Raw genomic sequence first — 23,154 nt, 5'->3', positions numbered from 1 at the left:
CAGTGCAGGAGACCCCAGTTCGACTCCTAGGTCAGAAAGATCCCCTGGAGAAGGGATAGGCCACCCACTCCAGTATTTTTGGGCTTTCCTTGTGGTTCACCTGGTTAAGAGTTCGCCTGCAATGCAGGAGACCTGGGTTCAGTCCCTGGGTTGGGAAGATCCCCTGTAGAAGGGACAGGCTACCCACTCCAGTATTCTGGCCTGGAGAATGGGGTCGCAGAGAGTCAGACACGATTAAGCGACTTTCACTTCACTTCACATTAGTAAAGCATAGACTTTATAGATCATTTCATTACTGATTTCAAAGGACACATCTCAGTAAAATGACTTTGTTTCCTGGCTTGAACCAAAATAGGTTTAAAACTAAATATATAATTCAAATATGTTCTAGGCGAGGACTCAGTATTTAAATATTGTATATGTTTTCTTTACACTCTCTGCCACGCTCCGCTGAGGTCTATTTCTTTTAGGTAAACGGGACACCGTATCATTAAGGCTAATGGTGGTTTCATCTAGGGGGAAAAAAAATTCATGAACACCAAGGAATATTTCTCAGCTTCTTGGAGAAACACAAAAAGGAAGAAAAATGATTTGACTAATTAGTTCCAACTGTTTTCATTTTTTTTTTAATTATTGTACCTTTTTTATTTTTTAAAATTTAAAAAAATTTTTTTTTATTTTTTTGGGTTTTGTCATACATTGACATGAATCAGCCTGTTTTCAATTTTTTATGTAAGTTAAATGTTGTGAAATTGGCCCAGATTTTTATTGAACCTGAGTAAAATGCAGAAGTAAATCTCTACTTCCTATGTAAAGCAAACTGGCTTTTCACAAATCATATTTTTTTTTTAAAAAGAAAAGAAAAACACATGCTCTCCACGGAAAACAGGCCGGGGGGCTCTTCCACCAGGGGGTCCAGTCTGAGTTGGGCAGGCCTTCTACATGGGCTCGAGAGACACTGGTCTCAGCCAATGCTGCAAGCTTGCCTGCTACGGCCACCCTGTAAAAATCCGTGACTCCACGCAATCATGGGAAAGGGGACTGCTCTGATCATTATGCTGCAGACAAGCTTTGAAGGAACTATCAAATAGTAACAATGCAATTACTCTTTGTGGCTTATTTTTATTTTGAATCAATAACCTAGAAGGGAAGGTCTCCACAGACCATTATGTCTTCACTGATCTGTCTCCTTCCCCATGAACACCTAGGAAGGAAAGCGTCAAGGAAGCATGTGTTAAGATGCATCACTGCTTCTAAAAATAATGTGGAGGAGACAGGAATGAAACCCAGGTTGAGATGTGCTTAACTGTAGGTGGATTACTCAATTACGAAGAGGTCTTTTGAATGCGCAATAGATTTTTAGCAAGTAAAAAGTATCAAGACCTTCATTTTGATTTTATAGAAGTAGGTTAAGTTGCATAAAAGTGGCTGAAAAATCAAGACTGCCTGCTTTTTCAGCCTAAAGATAACCAGGGAGTGGAGCCAAACATAAGCATGCATTTCAACAGAAAGGTGATAAACCGAGAGCCAAATAGCTGAAGGAGGAAGAAACGACCACTTAGTGGCTTACACAAACTTTAAAACAGAGTGAAAAATTCAAACGTTTTAAGGGTAAAGACAAATGCAGCTAGATGTGCAGGTCATTCCAAAAGCAACCTTGGCTATTAAAGTTGCCCTGAGAGTCTTTGGAACTGTTAAAAACCAGATGCTATTGCTACCATTCTGATTCACTGTCAATTTCAACAGCTGATAGAACTTTCTCACCAAGACCCTAATTTTGGCATCAAAAATATTAATTTGCTGATCACAAAACTTAAAGTTTCATGTTAATTTGCTAATTCATGAGCTACAAAATATTCCTTGATTTTAAAAAACTGTTTTATATAGTATCTCAGTTACTCATCCAGGAAGGAGGGGAGGGAAAGACAGGGCATTTGAAATTACACTGGAATACAATGTTTAGAACAATATAAAACATCTGGAAAGAAAAATCAAAGGCCAATAAATACTAGTCTACATGAAATACAGGAAAACAGAAGAAAACACCAAAAAAATACCTTGCTGTACTGCAGAGACCAGCGCCCATGACCACCTCCTAAGCTACTCTTTGGATATGTTATTCACTTGGCCATAATTGCTTATAAAGGGTGCAATGCAATCAGGCAGGGTTTGTCCTGAATTTAGAACTGCAAGAAGCATGGGGTGGGGGAGGGGTGTGTGGGGGGGTGCGGGGTGGGGTGGGTGGAACCTCTAATCATAGACCACTGTAGCTCCTTAGGGCAATTAAGAACACAACACCCAGTCTTGAATGCCTTTCACTCAAACCACCTGCTAACCTTTGGATCCAGGTTTTAGACTTGCAAAGACCTTGGGGTTCTTAAGGGCAAGTGAGATCTCACTAAGGAAAGAGATAAAGTGGGAGTCTCTCTCCGATTTCTTTGACTCAAAAATGACAACAATGGTAAAGTGAGGTTCCGGGCGGGTGAGGAAGTAGGTGCTCTGAACTTTGTCATCGTAGAAGTGGACCACTTTCTCCAAGCTGTTCAGGTCGGACGTGCGGTCCGTCATGATCATGATGACATTGGGCCAGTGCATGACAGGCCGGTCGCTGGGCAGAGACACCACAGCCGGATACTGATCCACGCCCTTGGGGGCCTCCCGGTAGGAATGGGGGTGGTGGTAGCCGTGGCCCTGAAAGCTCTCAGAACCTCGGTTGTCGAAGATTAAGGACACGTTGGCAGCGTCGTATTTCCTGATGAAGCTGGAGATCTTTCCAAAGAGGTCGGGGCTGGCTTTTGCAGTCAGCGCTTTCATTTCTGAAGCAGTCGTTTGCCGGCTCAGCGCCTCGTGAAAGTAGAAGCTAAATTTGGCAAGGAGCATGTTTTTGAGTTTCATCAGCCAAAGGAAAAGGTGTGGGGGCTGAACGGCCTTCTGAGACTGCCCTCCAAACAGATGTTTCTTGGTCTCCCGCTGCTTTTCAAAGATCTGGCCCCAAGTCTGCAGCTTGGTGTGAGCGCTGTGCAAATTCACCAAGGATGGGAGGAACTTCCACTCGGAGACCTGAGCCTGGGCCTTCAGGAGGTGACTCAGGACGTCGGCCTCCAGCTGGAAACTGCTCTCCAGGGGACTGAGGATGGGGTGGTGAAATCTAAAGTGGGAAGGGAAATGAATACGTTCAGTGGAAGTGTGACCCCACGGTGACGCTTTCCATCCTCAAAAAAAAAAAAGAAAACCCCAATGTGGTCAGACACACAATATTATGTTTGGGGGCAGGGAAGGGAAAGACAGAAAGATTCCATGTTGATTTATTTAAAGAATCGTTCTGACAACTTCACCATCTCAGGATTATGTCGGTGTTATAGTCTCCCATGGGAAGAGCCTGATGTTACAAAAAGAAATTGAGAATAGCCGCTACTTTATTTTCAAATAAAGAGAAACTGAATTAGCTGTAAGTCTTTCTCAGCTTTTGTTTGTTTCATTTTGTTTGTTTGTTTTTGGCCATGCCACAAGGATTGTGGGATTTTAATCCCCTGATCAGGGTTGAACTCCGGCAGTGAAAGCACCGAGGCTTAAACACTGGATTGCAGGTAATTTCTGTTATAGGTCTCTCTGAAGTTTATTTATTCCAGGAATTGTATGATGAAACAAGACATTCTATTTCAGGCTTAGGTCCTAAAGAGGCAAAGAAAAGGTCACTGAAATATCTCTTAAATGTGCACATAACACATATCACCTTATTTAATGTTCACAGTTGCAGGGAGCCGGCCTGAACGTACAGGCCCCTTACAGCCTTAAGAGAGAGCAAAGGGTGGTCTCTCTTTGTCCTGCCACCCCTTCTTGTTAAAGTATAGACTGGCATTTGTCTCCTTCAGGGAAAAAACACCCCGGTGACCTTTTGCCTGTTTTCCTGGTGCTGATAAACTCGTCATGCCTGAACCTGTTTTCCATCTAGATGATCTATTGATGAAGCCTGTTTTCTTTCTAATGTTCTATTGATCTTAATCATGTTGGGCGCTAGGGTAATTAATGCTTTACTGATCTTGAGTGTGGGAATTTAAAACATCTGTAGCTCTGCACGTATGCAAACCCTCGATCTATTCTTAGTAACTCCTGTTAGCGTATATATAGGCGTGGTATTCTTCAATAAGTTGGCGGAGTCAGACGCAAGCGGACTCCGTCCCTCTCAACCCCGTCTTTCTCTTTCTGAGTCTTGTTTTCCTAGGTACTCTGCTAATTGCGTTCTCGACCAGTTCGTTTGCCGGCAGGCTCCGGCACACAGTAACTCCAAAACGATTATAAAACCTATTTTGCAGATGGGAGTAGAGATGATAAACCAATATCTGAAACACAGTATGCAATCAATAAATGTTTATTAAAGGAATAGAACACTTACCAGAAAGCCCTTATTCAATCCTAGTTCCCAAATTCCCTTCATAATTTAATCACAGTTACAAACAAAATGGTGGCTAAGTTTAAAAATTTTATACTTCAATCACTTTCCATTTATCTCAGGATAAAATCTAAAATCCTTAACAAAGGCTTAAAAGCCTTTTAATAACCTGTGCAATTTCACCTTCCCTGAACTTACACCCTCCTCAGTTTGATCCACATTCCCATTCTCCTCAGTTTCCCCAGAAATTACATAGCTAAAAATGAGACGATATCACAAAGAAAGTTAAGTAATACTGTGATTTCATTCCTATTTGTCCTAGACGAAATGTTTTTTAAAAATTTTAGCCATGATCTACAGTAAGAAATACAGTTTATACTGTGACTTAGTACTGTGACCATACTATACTTTATATATATACCTATAGATAAATTTCATATTTACACTTACTATGGGGCTTCCCTGGTAGCTCAGATGGTAAAGCGTCTGCCTACAATGCGGAAGATCCCGGTTCGATCCCTGGGTCGGGAAGATCCCCTGGAGAAGGAAATGGCAACCCACTCCAGTACTCTTGCCTGGAAAATCCCATGGACCAAGGAGCCTAGTAGGCTACAGTCCATGGGGTCACAAAGAGTGGGATACGACTGAGCAACTTCACTTCACTTCACACTTACTATGCACAATGTACTCTTTATTTATTATACATATATATTTGTAATTAGGTTACTACTCGCTAAATTAATTTGATGACTCCAGTATGCTCCAATCACCATGGGAAATGATTTACAGGCATGACCCCATGTAACTTAACTGCTACACTTCCAGTAGTCAAGTACAGATGTGAGAGTTGGATCATAAAGAAGGCTGAGTACCAAAGAATTGCAGTGCTGGTGAAGACGCTTGAGAGTCCCAGGGACTGCAAGACCAAACCAGTCTATCCTAAAGGAGATCATCCTTGAGTATTCATTGGAAAGACTGATGATGAAGCTGAAGTTTGAGTACTTTGCCACCTGATGTGAAAAGCCAACTCACTGGAAAAGACCCTGATGCTGAGAAAGATTGAGGGCAGGAGGAGGAGGGGACAACAGAGGATGAGATGATTGGATGGCATCACTGACTCAATGGAGATGAATTTGAGCAAGCTCAAAGAGTGGAGGACAGAGGAGCCTGGCGTGCTGCAGCCCATGGGGTTGCAGCGTCGGACGTGACTTAGTGACTGAACATCAGCAACAACATACTTCAAAGAGACAGAAGATTCACACACATCTGTTCTGGCCCTGGTTGAGGAGGAAAATTTTGGTTATCAACTAAACAATTAGGAAAAAAATCATCACAAGTATATCTAGAGTTTTTAAAACCCTAAAAAAACGAGATTATGATTATGAGATCCCAAACTAGGCTGAATGTTATAAGACAGAAACTGATTATCATGTGATAAATAGGATGCAGTTATTCACTTAACAATAATACATTGTTTTTTGTATTACTGGCATTTTATAGTCAACATCCTCTAGGAAAGGGAAGCTAAAACATGGATGGAGGGTGTAGTCTAATAAGGCACTGAAAGAATCAGAAGGATAAACTCAGTTCGGTCGCTCAGTCGTGTCCGACTCTTTGAGACCCCATGGACTGCAGCACGCCAGGCCTCCCTCTCCATCACCAACTCCCGGAGTTTACTCAAGCTCATGTCCATTGAGTCGGTGATGACATCCAACCATCTCATCCTCTGTTGGCCCCTTCTCCTCCCGCCTTCAATTTTTCTCAGCATCAGGATCTTTTCAAATGAGTCAGTTCTTTGCATCAGGTGGCCAAAGTATTGGAGTTTCAGCTTCAGCATCAGTCCTTCCAATGAATATTTAGGACTGATTTCCTCTAGGATGGACTGGTTGGATCTCATAGTCCAAGGGACTCTCAAGAGTCTTCTCCAACACCACAGTTCAAAAGCATCAATTCTTCGGCGCTCAGCTTTCTTTATAGTCCAACTCTCCCATCCATACATGACCACTGGAAAATAAACCGGATCTCAAATCCTCTAGCTCAGGGATTTTCCTGGTGGTCCAGTGCCTATGACTCCGTGCTCCCAATGCGGAAGGGGTCCAATCCCTGGTCAGGAAACTAGACCCCACACACTGCAACTAAGAGTTCACATGCTGCAATGAAAGACCTGGTGCAGAAAAATAAATACAAGTGTTTTTTAAAAATCCTCTGGCTCAAGTACTCAATTAACTAATTTGGACTCTTCAAACATTACATGCTTCGAAATAAACATTAAGAAAGTCTAACACACACACACACACACACATATGCTATAGCATGTCTCAAAATCTTTGCATTCTAAGAAATGCTCCTACCACCTTAGCCTTTAGGAAACTTGACACTTAATAAGCCTTAAGCATCACAGTATTCTGTAATCATGGGTATCAAGAAAAATCTGCCAAGGAACTATGAACACAGTAAGACTGTTAATAACGGGAAAATGGTATCATTCTATCACAAGTAACAGTACTCAAAGTGATTTTTCTGCTTCCAATTGGAAATAATTTATATCCAATATTCTTGAAAGAAAATGAATTCTCTGTACCAACCTTTAGAAAGAATTCCGCACAAGCTCTTCCATAAACATCATAAAATTGTTTTAAGTGTTCAATGTTTATTAGGATGAATGTGAATGGCGAAGCTACATTTCATCTTTTCAAGAAGAGCTAAAAATGCATGTTGATGCTATTCTGCTAAGACTTTGAGATTAGCATTATGTTGTATCATCTTCCCATTTCTACCCTGTGCCTTATACCTATTCACATCTCAGACCATGGGGTGGGTGGTGGTGGTGGTCTGTTAGATCGTAATCCAAAAACACACACCTCAGCTATGGCAGCGAGCTTGAAAGAGTCTGAACACAGAATACATTGACAATTATTTGCAGAGAACATCTGCTCCAAAAAAAAGCCAAAAGTTAAGACAGAAAAAGAGAGAGAGAACTCAAGCATGCACTCCTTCCTTCACAGATCCCCATCAAGCAGTTCCTTCTGAAAGAAGTGTGGAGGTCCATGCATGTGAGAAGTCAGAAGTCTGATGAAAAATAAAGCTGTAGCACAATGTGAATATAGGATATGTCACAGAACTGTACAGTTAAAAATGATTTAAAAAAATAATTTAAAAAATTTTTAAAAATGATTAAAACAGTACATTTTATGTTACGTAAATTTCACCACATTAAAAAAATCCATAATCCCACTTAAAACAACTATTTTACTAGTTTTTAGAGACAAACACATTGACGAAATGAAGATGAATTAGCCAAAGGTTTGCCCTACAGGACTTAACCTGGTGGAAGGAGGCATTTATAATGGGTACAGGTAGGAAGTAATACATCTCTTAGGATGGATACAGATCAAGTAACAGTTGAGAAAAAGGAACAATTCCTTTTGGTGGAAAGGTTGTGCAGGCCATGGAGGAGACAGGTTTAAATTGACCCACAAAGCTCAAAGAACTGGTAGGAGTTAGCCATGTGAAGATGAGGGCTTAAATTTCAGGCCCCAAATTCCTAACCACCCCAATTCCAGCCCCTTTGCTGTGTGATTTTGCAGCCCTCCCACCAAAGGTGGCGTACTTTCCCACCCCGACCATGGACTGGTTATGTGATTTGTTTTAGCCAAAGGGATATTAACAGATCTGATGCAGGCAAAAGCTTAACATGAGCTTGACTGGGCTTGTTCCTTTGCGCTTGGGTCCTCACCACTAGGTAGCTGCTTCCTCTCTAACCTTGGGCTCAGAATGAACACACGTGTAGCTGACTAAGCCCACAGCTCACAGCGAAAAGCCAAGCCCACTGAGAGCAATATGTTCAGCACAGCCACCCAGCTGAGCCCAGCCTATATCAGACAACTCCCAGCAGACCTGTCTGCCCGAAAGCGTGACTTTGGGGATGGTCTGTTATACAGAATGATTGTGGCAACAGCTGATACAAGATAGAACTCTATGGCATCCTGGTAATATTGACTATTTTAAGCTGAATGAATTTGAGAAATGACATGTGCAAGAAGGACTTTCTGGCCCTCTTCTGAAGCAGGTAATAAAACCCTCAAGTACCCTCCTTGTACCCTGAGGAAAGGAACATTCTTATCTCCAAGGACAAAGGTCACAGAGAGAAATCTGAACTAACAGGCCTTGCTGTTTCTCCCAGTTCAGGAAACTTGGCTCATACCACTTTTTCCCACAACTCTCACTCATCATCAACTCTGGTATAAAAACACAGGTTTAACAACTTCTTTGGGTCTTCATTTCCTTAAGAAGACTCCAGGCCACGTTGCTGTTTGGTTGCTAAGCCGTGTCTGACTCTTTGCAACCCCACGGACTGTAGCCGACCAGGCTCCTCTGTCCCTTTCCCCAGCAAGAATACTGGAGTGGGTTGTCATTTCCTTCTCCAGGGGATCTTCCTGACCCAGGGATTGAACCTGGGTCTCCTGCATTGCCAGGTGGATTCTTTACCGCTGAGCCATGAGGGAAGTCCCCAGGGCACATTAAAACTATTAAATACATTTGGATGCTCTTCTCTCGTTAATCTGTCTTTTGCTAAAGGGTCCCCAGATGGAAAAAAGGGTAAAGAGAAGAGGTAGTATTTCCTCCAATACAAATTCAAGCATATTCTAAGCGAACTAAGTAACAGGAACTAAGGTAGGAAATGGCAAATACTTATGGGGAATGCATTAGACTGTGGACTGGTTTTGGTTTTTTTTGGCAGGAGGGGGCTTCTGCTTAAACTCCTGTATTTATCTTTGATGCTGCTTCCTTTTCACTCATAGTTTGAATGCAATTTAAAGCATTTGATGGGTCTTAGATAATTTGAGCAGTTGGGTTGGGGCAAGATCATAGGAAAGCCTAGAGTCTTCACCGTTAAGATCTAGGCATGTCAATTAACGAGAGTAGAATGTGTCCCACAGAAATTGCACTGTCATTGGTTTTGCTTATGAAACTTTCAGTGGGCAAGAGTTAACCTTATTGAACTACACACATGCAGCCAACTGTTTCATTAACAGTGTTATCATTACAAACCTTTTTTAAAGGAAAAAGGGCCTAAAGCCAATAAATCAAATCACAGTTCTGCCTAAGGTGAGAATTCTGTCATTTGAAGCATTCAGATTGAAAAACAAAATGTGCTTCCTAAAATGCAAACAGGAAACACATAGTTTTTCAAGGCAGAAGCCTGGTGTGCCTACCTTTGCCAGGCAAAGGTTAAAGCTATCCTTTTTTACTTCAACCCTCCCTCCCAAACGCAAATAAATTTATGTAACTCAATTTTTTAAAATGTCCTTTAAATACTAGCTATAAAATTATGATTAAAGAATAAAAATCATGTAATAGAATATTATTGCTTTAAAAAGCTGTCTAGAATGAGTAACTGCAGATCCCTGGTTGGGGAACTAAGATCTTGCATGCTGCATGGCATGGCATAAAAAGGATACATGATACCACACAAGGAATACAGCCAATATTTTATAATAACTATAAAAGGGATATATCATTTAAAAATTGTGAATCACTACATTGTATCCCTATAACATAAAATACTGCACTTCAATTAAAAGCTCTTGTTTTAGGAGAGTATATATTAATTCGCACTTATAATCAATATTCTAGTTTTGCTCTAACCATGAAACAGGAAGATTAGCCAGAGTTTTCTCTTATGCCCATTGTACAAAACAGGTAAATAAACTAAAAACAAATTCAACAGAATCAAAAAAATGTTCCACTGACATTTCCTTGGAGAAAAAACCCAAGTTCTACTTCCCTTCAGAAGTATTCAAAGAATAGTAGACACCCTGACCCTGAACTCAACATTCAAAAAACAAAAATCATGGCATCCAGTCCCTTCACCACAAATAGATGGGAAAAAAATGGAAACAGTGAGAGACTTTATTTTCTTGGGCTCCAAAATCACTGCAGATAGTGACTGCAGTCATGAAATTAAAAGACACTTGCTCCTTGGAAGAAAAGCTATGACCAACTTAGCCGACAAAGGTCTGTCTAGTCAATACTATGGTTTATCCAGTAGTCGTGCATGGATGTGAGAGTTGGACCATAATGAAAGCTGAGCGCCAAAGAATTGATGCTTTTAAACTGTGGTGTTGCCAGCAATCCCACTCCTGGGCACACACACCAAGGAAACCAGATCTGAAAGAGACACGTGCACCCCAATGTTCATCGCAGCACTGTTTATAATAGCCAGGACATGGAAGCAACCTAGATGCCCATCAGCAGACGAATGGATAAGGAAGCTGTGGTACATATACACCATGGAATATTACTCAGCCATTAAAAAGAATTCATTTGAATCAGTTCTAATGAGATGGATGAAACTGGAGCCCATTATACAGAGTGAAGTAAGCCAGAAAGATAAAGACCAATACAGTATACTAATGCATATATATGGAATTTAAAAAGATGGTAACGATAACCCTATATGCGAAACAGAAAAAGAGACACAGATGTACAGAACAGACTTTTAGACTCTGTGGGAGAAGGAGAAGTTGGGATGTTCAGAGAGAACAGCATTGAAACAAGTATACCATCAAGGGTGAAACAGATCACCAGCCCAGGTTGGATGCATGAGACAGGTGCTCAGGGCTGGTACACTGGGATGACCCAGAGGGACGGGATGGAGAGGGAGGCGAGAGGGGGGATCAGGATGGGGAACACATGTAAATCCATGGCTGATTCATGTCAATGTATGGCAAAAACCACTACAATATTGTAAAGTAATTAGCCTCCAATGAATAAAAATAAATCAAATGATTAAAAATAATAATAATAAATTGTGGTGTTGAAGAAGACTCTTGAGAGTCCCTTGGACTGTAAGGAGATCCAACCAGTCTATCCTAAAGGAAATCAGTCCTGAATATTCATTGGAAGGACTGAAGCTGAAGCTGAAACTCCAGTACCTGATGCGAAGAACTGACTCACTGGAAAAGACCCTGATGCTGGGAAAGATTGAAAGCAGGAGGAGAAGGGAACAACTGAGGATAAGATGGTTAGATGGCATCACTGACTTGATGGACATGAGTTTGAGCAAGCTCCAGGAGTTGGTGATGGACAGGGAAGCATGGTATGCTGCAGTCCATGGGGTGGCAAAGAGTCATATATGACTGAGCGACTGAACTGACCCTGAAAGAATTAAATCTGTATTATTCTTTCTATAGGGCACACAGAATGATTAATGTTAATGATTAATCAAATGATTAATGTTAATTGTTCAATTTGAAATGCAACATCACAAATGACTGTGATTCTTAAACAAGAATTTGTATTTGCTTAACAATGTAGTAAGTTTGCCAAAAGAGGAAACCTTTAACACCATTCTACTCTGAGCAGAACTGGCTTCCAGGGGAAAAAAACAAAACATGCTTCCTCTTCAACTCTAAAAGCAAAGGGTAAATCATGTTAATTTGTATCTAAAATAATTCCACTTTCTCCCCCAAAATCAATATGCTGCTAATGCTAAGTCACTTCAGTCTTTCTGACTCTGTGCGACCCTATAGACGGCAGCCCACCAGGCCCCCGTATCCCTATGTTCTCTATGCAAGAACACTGGAGTGGGTTGCCATGTCCTTCTCCAATGCATAAAAGTGAAAAGTGAAAGTGAAGTCACTCAGTTGGTTCCGACTCTTAGTGACCCCATGGACTGCAGCCTACCAGGCTCCTCTATCCATGGGATTTTCCAGGCAAGAGTACTGGAGTAGGTTGCCATTGCCTTCTCTGCAAAATCAATATATTATACAAAATTACAACTTTTCAGTAATTCTAAACTATGAATTTATATTGCTCAAATTAACCCAAAGCATCTAAATGTAGATCATTTTTAGACTAGGATGTGTCTGTGATCAGTAATTCCCTATTAAGTAGACAAAGGTAGCATTGGTGGAGAATGTCTATAGCTGAAAATACTTATTGATCATGTGTTATCCTACAGCCCAACTCCATCAGTGTCCACTCAACAGGATGAGGGGTACAGACAAGTGCCCTAAGATCTGCAAGAATGAAAGCTGGGCTTCTGCTACTGCAGTGGAAGAAATTCCCAGGGCTTTGAGAAGTTGGGGTATTTCAAAGAAGGTTCAAAGTTGATATACCACAAGTCTAACAAAATAAAAACAGTTAAATAGCAATAACCTTCCATTATTATGGGGAATTTCTGGAGCTCAGTGGTAAAGAATCCACCTGCAATGTAGGAGATGTGGGTTCTATCCCTGGGTTGGGAAGATCCCATGGAGAAACAAATGGCAACCCACTCCAGTATTCTTGCCTGGGAGATCCCAGGGACAGAGGAGCCTGGCAGGCTACAGTCCATGGGGTCGCAAGAGTTGGATACGACTGAAGCAATTACATCACTACTGCCTTCATTACTATGACACAACAAATGCCAGGCACTTGCACACACATTGGGAAGGCTCCATACCCCATATAACCAGTATTGGCATCATTCTCTTATTTATTCCATTTTTCTTGCAGATTTATGTATCAGTATCACAGGAAACCTTTAAAAGACAGATGTCTGGATACCCAACCCAGAATTGCTAGATCTTACTCTCTCGGGAAAGAAGAAGGGCCCCAGTATAAATATTTTTCTTAAGCTCCCTAAATGGTTCAACAAAACCACTTTCATGTTAGCATTTGGGAATCACCACATAAGATACTTCACCCTAAGAATCATATTTCCAGTTATACTATACTTTTTGATCTTAAAAAATTATTAAAAGACAACATATACTAATCAGATTTGAGGGAGAAATAAAACAACACCTCCAAATATAAAACATTTGAAAACATGCAAAATTTGTTTAAAAAAAGAAAATGTGTGGATTGATATGCATACACTATCCCTTGAGAATGACAGGAAAAAGTTGTTAACATTCATTGGCTCTTAGGAAGGGAATTTAGCTGAAGAACAGGGGCAGAAGGTAAATTTTCACTGCTGTATTCTTTTGCACTTTTATAAATTTTGAGCCATGTTAATATACTGGAAAAGACCCTGATGCTGGGAAAAATTGAGGGCAAGAGGAGAAGTGGGCAACAGAGAATGAGATGGTTGGATGGCATCACTGACTTAATGGACATGAGTCTGAGCAAACTCAGGGAGACCAGACTCAGGGAGATGGACAGAGAAGCCTGGTGTGCTGCAGTTCATGGGGCTGCAGAGTCGGACACAACTTAGCGACTGAACAGCAACAATATATTATCTATTAAAAGTAAATAAAAAGATAATTTAGAACACAGTTTACCCTTGAATGACATGAGTTAGCACTGTACAGGTCCACTTATATGCAGATTTTTTTCAACAGTAAATACTTTGCATCCTTGGATGTGGAGTCACAAATAGGGAGAAACCACAGATATGAAGAAACCTTTCAAAAAAAAAAAAAAGAAAGAAACCCTTCTTTCTACAAACCTTAGCTTTCAAAATCCTACCTGCCTTTAAAAATCTTCTCAGAGAGGGACATATTGGGAGTTTGGGATTGACATCTATATATCTATTTTAAATATAGCAGTGTGTATCAAAGAAAACCATAATCCAAAAGGATACATGCACCCCAATGTTCATTACAGCACTATTTACAATAGCCAAGACATGGAAGCAACCTAAATGTCCATCAACAAAGGAATAAAGAAGATGTGGTATACATATACAATGGAATATCAGTTCAGTTCAGTTCAGTCGCTCAGTCGTGTCCGACTCTTTGCGACCCCATGAATCGTAGCACGCCAGGCCTCCCTGTCCATCACCAACTCCCGGAGTCGACTCAAACTCATGTCCATTGAGTCGGAGATGCCATCCAGCCATCTCGTCCTCTGTCGTCCCCTTCTACTCCTACCCCCAATCCCTCCCAGCATCAGGATTTTTTCCAATGAGTCAACTCTTCGCATGAGGTGGACAAAGTACTGGAGTTTCAGTTTCAGCATTAGTCCTTCCAATGAACACCCAGGACTGATCTCCTTTAGGATGGACTGGTTGGATCTCACATCACTCAGCTATAAAAAAGAGTGAAATAATGCCGTTTGCAGCAACACGGATAGACCTAGAGGCTATCATGTTAAGTGAAGTAAGTCAGAGAAGGACAAGTACCATGTGATATCACTCATATGTGGAATGTAATTTTAAAAAAGATACAGATGAACTTATTTACGAAATAAAAGCAGACTTGGAAAGATATCAAAAACAAACTTACAGGTTACCAAAGGGGAAAGATGGGGAGAAGGGATAAATCAGGACCTTGAGATGAACATACACACAGAACTATAAACATAAGCTAAGTAATCAACAAGAGCCTAGCATACAGCACAAGGAACTCTACCCAATATTCTGTGATAACCTACAAGGAAAAAGAATCTAAAACAGCATAAATACATGCATGTGTATAACTGAATCGCTTTGCTGTACATCGGAAACTCACACAACACTGTAAATAACCACATGCCAATAAAGTTAAAATATCAAAAACAAAAAATAAATAAAATAGATACCCAACAAGGACCTACTGTATAACACAGGGAACACTGCTCAGTATTCTGTAATACTCTAAATGAGAAAAGAGTTTGAAAAAGCACAGATACATATACTTGTGCAACTGGAACACTCTGCTGGACACCCGAGACTAACGCAACATTGTCCATCAACTATGCACCGTCTAACACTAAAGTCTCCTCAGATTCTACCTCCTCCATACGGTCTCTTTTAATCTCTGTACTTCGCCCACTCAGTTCAGTTCAGTTCCGTCACTCAGTCTTGTCCGACTCTCTGCGACCCCATGAACCGCAGCACACCAGGCTCCCTGTCCATCACCACCTCCCGGAGTTTACTCAAACTCATGTCCATCGAGTCGATAACACCATACTACTCATCCATTAATCAGATGAGCATTAATTAACCTTCATTTGGGACTATAAATTAAAATATCAGCCTTTCTTTTTTAAGCAAACATATCTGAACTCATTATGTCCAGAGGAGTGGTATCTTTTCAAGTTGTCACTTTCCATTTAGCTCGTCATAAAATTACTGAGCACCTACTATGTGCAAGGCTCTGTGACGGGTTCCAAGGACCCCCAAAATAAAACTGAGTCATTCACAGTCGATGATGTCCACAGCACCATTCAAATTCTTTTGGAATTGCCTTTTGGATTTGGCAGGAAGTAACACATTACAACCCATCTCACTTCTTTACAGGTAGCTTGTGTCTCCCACACTGGCCCGCAGATTCTTTGCCACTGGGCCACCAGGGAAGCCCTGCTTAATGGACACCTGTTGATGAATTAACATATATAAAACACAATACAGCCATTTCTTCACAGTTATTCCATGAGACCCTGCATGGAATTGCCAGGTTGCCACACCCCATCCCTCCCCGCTCACCTACACTGACCTGGAGCTGTATTTCTTGAGGATGGTGTCCAAGAGGCCAACGAGCTCTTCGGCATTGATGAACTTCTGTGTGCTCAGAGTGTACATCTTCTCATAGAAGTCTGCGATCTCTGTGCGAGCCTGGACAAAGAAGCAGAGCTGCTCTGACAGGTGGGAAAGGAGCTCTTCCACGTGGGGCGCGGTCCCCCCGAAGGCACCACGGCCGGTCACCACCTTCTTCAGCTCGTTGTGCAGGGACGTATAGATGGTGCGAATGGAATCCTTCCTGCTGAAGAAAGACTGGCCCCCTGGAAGGCAAATGGCAGAAGCAGGTAAGGAAGAGAAACCAGACCCACTAAATGCTTGCCAGCATCCAGAAGGAAATAATCCAAACCACTGCACTCAATGATTTCTCATCTACCATCTTCTCTGACTTCTACAACATTTTGTGATTCATAATTTCACTGGAGAGTAAGTTAAGTGGATGCCTGGAACCCCTCATTTGTGTAGCAATGAACCTGTGTATGATTTTCTTGTTGTCTTATCGTTTAGCCGTTAAGTCGTGTTTGACTCTTGCAACCCCAAGGACTGTAGCCCATCAGGCTCCTCTGTCTATGGGATTCTCCAGGCAAGAATGGGCTTCCCTGGTGGTATTCCAGGCAAGAATACTGGCATGAGATGCCATTTTCTTCTCCAGGGGATCTTCCTGACCCAGGTGGAATCTAACACTGAGTTTTCCTTACCCACATACCAATCCCTCTTCAATGAAGGATTCAGGTCTAATTCAGAGGATAGTTAACCTAGCAAGTGACATGAACCTGGTTCTAAAAAGCCCTCCTTCCTCGTTTAGGAATTTAAAATAAAAGAGAATACCCAATTATGAGACACTGTTGTTATTCCTGGTATACCAGAAAACTTCATTTTGGCTTTGGAGTTGTATTTTTTTTTTTAAGCTATACTAGAAAATGGAAAACACAGCCTACTGGGATCCGAGGGGGAAAAAAGGAAATGTTAGTGTTCTTAGCAAGATTGACACTTGGTTATATCACAATAAGCACCACATTGTGAATTATTAAGAGTAGGAGGCAATTATAAATAACTGCTGCTGTAACTCAGGGATTCCAAAGGAAATCAACAAGAAGTAAGGCCAAATACATTCTTTACAACAGTTGAAAAGGTTCAAATGGCATATACATCATTTCTTTACTTTTGTATGAATACATGAAAAACTATATTTCTGGGGCCAGTTTCATAGATGTTGTCTTAAGCAATTCTGTACCCCAACAATGAATCAGAGGCAAGACATTAGGAGAACAAAAAGAAACAGGGCAGGTTTAAAACAGGAAGTCTTAGGAATATTAAAAATCTCAGAGACAAGGGACAGTTTAAATTCTCTGCTGAAAATTCACAGAAAGCTTTAACGAATGAGTTAGTATTCTAAACATACCAGTTAGGAGGGAAAGTTACATATCAAGGCTTTTGTAAAATGTTCTCTTAATGAATGAAATATTTCACAATTCATTGCCCAGTTTGTATTCCAAGAAAGTATTTTTATACCCTTACTATTATGGCAACCACCTTGCCCCAGTTTATCTGCAACTGTCCAGGTTTTAGTACTGAAAATCTAGCTTCTCAGGAAACCCTTAGGGCCATGTCCTGAAAACCCCGTCAACTTTGAGCAAGTCTATGTGGAAGGTCAGGCTTCCCTGACAGCTCAGTTGGTAAAGAATCTGTCTGCAATGCAAGAAACCCTGGTTCAGCTGCTGGGTTGGGAAGATCCACTGGAGAAGGGATAGGCTACACACTCCAGTATTCTTGGGCATCCCTTGTGACTCAGCTGGTAAAGAATCCGTCTGCAATGCAGGCGACCTGTGTTTGATCCCTGGGTTGGGAAGATCCCCTGGAGAAGGGAAAGGCTACCCACTCCGGTCGGACACAACTGAGTGACTTTTACTTTCATGTGGATGATCACCCTACTTAACTTCTGATTCCACAGGCAAACTACTGATACTTAAAAAGTGTTTTCTCCAATATACTGCCCAATCACACTGGCTAGCATTCACATCACTTCTCTTACTAATAGCAGCAAAAACGATATGGTACAGATGGATCCCTAGGTGGCACCAGTGGTAAAAAGCCCACCTGCCAATGCAGGAGACCTAAGAGATGTGGGTTTGATTCCTGGGTCGGGAAGATCCCCTGGAGGAGAGCATGGTGACCCACTCCAGTATTCTTGCCTGGAGAATCCCGTGGACAGAGGAGCCTGGAGGGCTACAGTCCGCAGGGTCTCAAAGAGTCGGACACGACTGAGGTGACTTAGCACACACAGGTGGATCCAACATCCTATACAGGACTGTATCCTGGAATACAGGTTACAGTCCTTCTCCATCTGTATTCAGTCTAGCTTTGCAGATTTTGTAAAGGGATGGTATGAAATAAATGGACATTTGTGCCGAGGTCTAGGACAAAATCTGTTAGGTTAGGAAGGTGACGAGAGTAATGAGTAAAAGCTGAAAGCTCTGGAAGGCTGAAACACTTGGTTCCAAATCCCAGCTTCCAAATTTACAAGCTGTGTGATGTGCACTAACTTAGCCACTTTGAGCCTGAGTTGTTGTCTTAACATGAAACTAAAAAGAAACAATGAAATAACCCTTGGTTTGTAACAAGCCTGGAGCAAAGCACATAATCAATAATGCTAATCCCTCTCCCTTTCATTTGGGCTTCCCTCCTGGCTCAGCTGGTAAAGAATCCACCTGCATGTGGGAGACTGGGGTTCGATCCCTGGGTTGGGAAGATCCCCTGGAGAAGGGAAAGGCTACCCACTCCAGTATTCTGGCCTGGAGAATTCCAAGGACTATATAGTCCACGGGGTCACAAAGAGTCAGACACGACTGAGTGACTTTCACTTTCCTTCCATTTCTAACTGATATAAGAAGCTCTCCCAATAAACATATGAAAGATGCTCAACATCGCTCATTATTAGAGAAATGCAAATAAAAATCTCAGTGAGGTATCACCTCACACCATTCTGAATGGCCATTATTAAGAAATCTATAGTGCTCGCTTCGGCAGCACATATACTAAAATTGGAACGATACAGAGAAGATTAGCATGGCCCCTGTGCAAGGATGACACGCAAATTCGTGAAGCGTTCCATTTTTTTATGGAATATTACTCAGCCGTTAAAAAGAATTCATTTGAATCAGTTCTAATGAGATGGATGAAACTGGAGCCCATTATACAGAGTGAAGTAAGCCAGAAAGATAAAGAACATTACAGCATACTAACACATATATATATGGAATTTAGAAAGATGGTAACGATAACCCTATATGCAAAACAGAAAAAGAGACACAGAAGTACAGAACAGACTTTTGAACTCTGTGGGAGAAGGTGAGGGTGGGATGTTTTGAAAGAACAGCATGTATATTATCTGTGGTGAAACAGATCACCAGCCCAGGTGGGATGCATGAGTCAAGTGCTCGGGCCTAATGGGCTGGGAAGACCCAGAGGAATCGGGTGGAGAGAGAGGTGGGAGGGGGGATCGGGATGGGGAATACGTGTAACTCTATGGCTGATTCATATCAATGTATGACAAAACCCACTGAAAAATAAAATAAAATTTTACAAAAAAGAAAAAAAAAGAAATCTATAAACAACAAATGCTGGAGAGTATGTGGAGAAAAGGGAACCCTCTTACACAGTTGGTGGGAATGTAAATTGATACAGCCACTATGGAGAACCACAGGGAGACTTCTTAAAACACTAGGAATAAAACTATCATACAACCCAGCAATCCCACTACTGGGCATAGACCCTTAGAAAACCATAATTCAAAAATACACATGTACCCCAGCACTCACTGCACCACTGTTTACAATAGTTATGACATGGAAGCAACCCTAGGTATCAATCAATAGATGAATGGATAAAGAAGTTGTGGTACATATGTACAATGAAATGCTCTGTATGTGTGTGTGTGTGTGTTGTGTTAAGTCGCTTCAGTCATTGCTGACTCTTTGTGACCCTATGGACTAAAACCCGCCAGGCTCCCCTGTCCTTGGGATTTTCCAGGCAAGAATGGCTGGAATGGGTTGCCATTTCCTTCTCTAGGGAACCTTCCCGACCCAGGGACCAAACCCACGTCTCTTATGTCTCCTGCATTGCCAGGCAGGTTCTTTATCACTAGCAGTACCTGGGAAGCCCATAAAAAGGAATGAATTTGAGTCAGGTGAACTAAGATGGATGAACCTATAATCTGTAATACAGATTAAAATAAGTTAGAAAGAGAAAATCAAATATTGTGTGGGTGCTAAGTCGTTTCAGTCGTGTCTGACTCTTTGTGACCCGATGGACCATAGCCCACCAGACTCCTCTGTCCATGCGATTCTCCAGGCAAGAATACTGGAGTGGGTTACCATGGCCTCCTCCAAGGGATCTTCCCAACCCAGGGATCAAACTCGCATCTCTTATGTTTCCTGCACTGGTAGATGTGTTCTTTACCACTAGTGCTGCCTAGGAGGCCCCAAATATCATATATTAACACATAAGTGTGGAATCTACAAAAATAGTACTGATGAGCCCATTTGCAGGGCAGGCATAGAGACAAAGACACAGAGAACAAACTTGTGGACACAGCGGGGGAAGGAGAGGGTGGGATGAATTGAGAAATTAGTACTGAAACATTTCTTATTGCCATCTGTAATACAGACGGCCAGGGGGAAGCTGCAGTATCACACAGGGAGCTCAACCTGCGCTCCAAGACAGTCCCGAGGGGTGGGATGGGGGCTGCGGTGGGAGGGAGGTTCGAGAGGGGCAGGACATATGCATACATGTGACTAATTCAAGTGGTTGTGTGGCAGAAACAAACACAACATGTAAAGCAATTATCCTCCTCTTAAAAACAAAAGATGGAGAAGGCGATGGCAACCCACTCCAGTGCTCTTGCCGGGAAAATCCCATGGACAGAGGAGCTTGGTAGGCTGCGGGCCATGGGGTTGCACAGAGTCAGACATGACTGAGCGACTTTTCTTTTTCACTTTAAAAACAAAAGAAGCTCCCAATACTCCAGAGTCAGCCTCCGCAACTCTGTGGTCAATTGGGAGCTTCAAGTCCTGGAAAAAGAACAGCTAGCTACTTGATAGATAACTGGGTTATCTAGGGAGCGTGGAAGGCCTTCCCTGGTGGCTCAGCTGGTAAAGAACCCGCCTGCAATGCAGGAGGCCTGGATTTCATCCTTTGGACAGGAAGATCCCCTGGAGAAGGGAACAGCCACCCACTCCAGTATTCTCGCCTGGAGCATTCCATGCACAGAGGACCCTGGCGGGCTACAGTCCACGGGGTCGCAAAGAGTTGGACACAACTGAGCGACTAAACATGCACACAGGCATTTGGTGTGGAAACACCACATAAATATAAAGAATACCTTTTAAAGCTTATCAATAAACATACACTACTAGTATGTGAAATCAAGTTAACTGACACTTTAAGGAAGGGAAAGACCACCAACGCATTTCTTTTAAACGGATTTTTTTTTCTCAAAGCTCTCAGGAGCACAAGCCTATTTGGTGACTGTCCTGCTGAGGAATGGGAGGCCCTGGTGGCTCCGTGGTAGAGAATCCACCTGCCAACGCAGGAGACTCGGGTTCGATCCCTGGGTGGGAAAGATCCCGTAGAGAAAGAAACCCACTCCGGTATTCTTGCCTGGAACATTCCATGGGCAGCGGAGCCTGGCAGGCTGCAGTCTAGGGGTTGCAAAGAGTCAGACATGACGAGCACACACATTACACACACACACACACACACACACACACACACACACACACACACACACACACACAGACTGGAATACCCAATGGGGAAAGGGCTTCCTTCATGCTGGGAAACACGGAGCCAGAGACACCGGGCTTCTTTCTTGTCTCAGTTTTTCGAATTTACAAAATATAATTATTTTTAATTATTTCTAGAAGTCTATTTTCATGAAAGCTCCTTATTTTTCAAGATTTCAACAGTCTATCTCGTATCATGAAATTTCAAGTAGCAAGTATATTAAAGGAGCATGCAAAATTTCTAAGCATATTTTATTCCACAGCTACTTGCTAATTGTAATGTTTAAATATCAGTTCTCAAGTTAAATCATTTTCTACCATGGTAACTTCCAGCAACCAGATGAGGAAACTCTCCAACAACAAAACAAAGGGGTTTTCTCCTTTGACCTTCTAAAGTCCTCCACAAGTGATAACAGCAGAGCGAAGGGGCAAAGTAGGGAATTAAATAGTTAAATCACTAGGCAATTATAAGTAGAAAAATATGGGAGACCCTTGTAAGTTACTGATTATTCAAAAAAGTAGGTTTGCTTAATCACGAAACCAAGCAGGCTTGCTTAGCAACAAAACCATGCTGCAGAAGCCTGACACATGCCCCCAAACAATAAAACAATGAGGGCATGAGACTCACATATTGCCCAGTGAGCTCAGTAAGTTAATGATCACCACTTTGACACGCTCTTTGACACATAAAAAACAATGATTTGTGGACCTAGCTTGACCATGTTTGGACAAGAAAACTCCCCTGCACAATCTGGAGGAGAAGCCGATGATGGAACCATGACACCTACTCAAGGAAGACAAGGAAGTTCTTCTCCCTGCTACTTTTCCTTTGATTATAAAACTATTGCTCGGGTAAGTTCACAAGGGGCAGCATTTCTCGCCCACCCGCTTGTAAGCCTCACAAGGGTCCTATTCTTATAAACCACTTCTTATCTATCACTTTGCTCTCGTTGAGTTCTCCATGCTGTAAAGTAAAGCACTGTGGCCTGAGAGCTCTTTGGAGCCCCCAGAAAAGACACCAGTTGGTTTCGGTTTCACAGGTATTTTCTTTTCCCAAATATGTATATTCTCCCCTCAGAGTATGGAGAAGGCCATAAGATAAGCGCTTCCCCCAAAGTTCTTCAACTGAGCCAAGACAGGAACAGAAGGCTCCCTGTCCGTTCTGTCCTTTGTCTAAAGTTCCATCCTTCCATCTATAATCAGGATTCACGCACGGCTAAGGTCTCCAATAAACAGTCACAAAAGTAGGGTCAAAAAGACTCACTTTTTAAAACCATGCTTTCTACATGTTTAAAAGGTATACATAAACTTTTTGTTTTGCTTTTTAAAGAGACCCAGGTAAGTATTTTAAATAGCAAAGTAATTGAAGAACATGGGACTGTGTTAAGTGACAATGTAAAAATTTTCCCAAGTTTTTAAGGAAATGGGAGAGTCAGCTCAATAATCAAGAAGTCATATTGTAAGCACGTTGATAGCACAAACATTCCCATACCAAAAGACCATAAGGTATTTGCAAAGTTAAAATTTTACATCTGGAACCTACATTTACT

General features: G+C 41.8%; 1 protein-coding gene and 1 non-coding gene across 3 annotated transcripts in view; one reads left to right on the top strand and one right to left on the bottom strand.

The window, feature by feature from the left end:
- Positions 1-23,154, bottom strand: part of KICS2 (KICSTOR subunit 2) — a 30,071-nt gene that overhangs the window by 4,538 nt on the left and 2,379 nt on the right. The window contains exons 2-3 of one of the 2 annotated variants that reach the window (XM_065934717.1): positions 15,799-16,084; positions 2,337-3,148 (exon numbers count right to left, since the gene is read on the bottom strand). In XM_065934717.1, the coding sequence (XP_065790789.1) occupies positions 2,337-3,148; positions 15,799-16,084 (1,098 nt within the window). Of the gene's footprint in view, positions 1-2,231; positions 3,149-15,798; positions 16,085-23,154 lie in introns of those variants that run through there. The other variant, XM_065934715.1, reaches the window with a different exon arrangement.
- LOC136167972 (U6 spliceosomal RNA) lies at positions 18,833-18,939 on the top strand. The gene has a single exon (XR_010663142.1). It is a non-coding gene; the product is annotated as a U6 spliceosomal RNA (small nuclear RNA).

This window comes from Muntiacus reevesi, chromosome 4 (genome assembly GCF_963930625.1).
Source record: "Muntiacus reevesi chromosome 4, mMunRee1.1, whole genome shotgun sequence".
In the NCBI taxonomy this organism is placed as follows: domain Eukaryota; kingdom Metazoa; phylum Chordata; class Mammalia; order Artiodactyla; family Cervidae; genus Muntiacus; species Muntiacus reevesi.
Note: the sequence above shows the minus strand (reverse complement) of the source record. Positions and strands in the feature narration are given on the sequence as shown.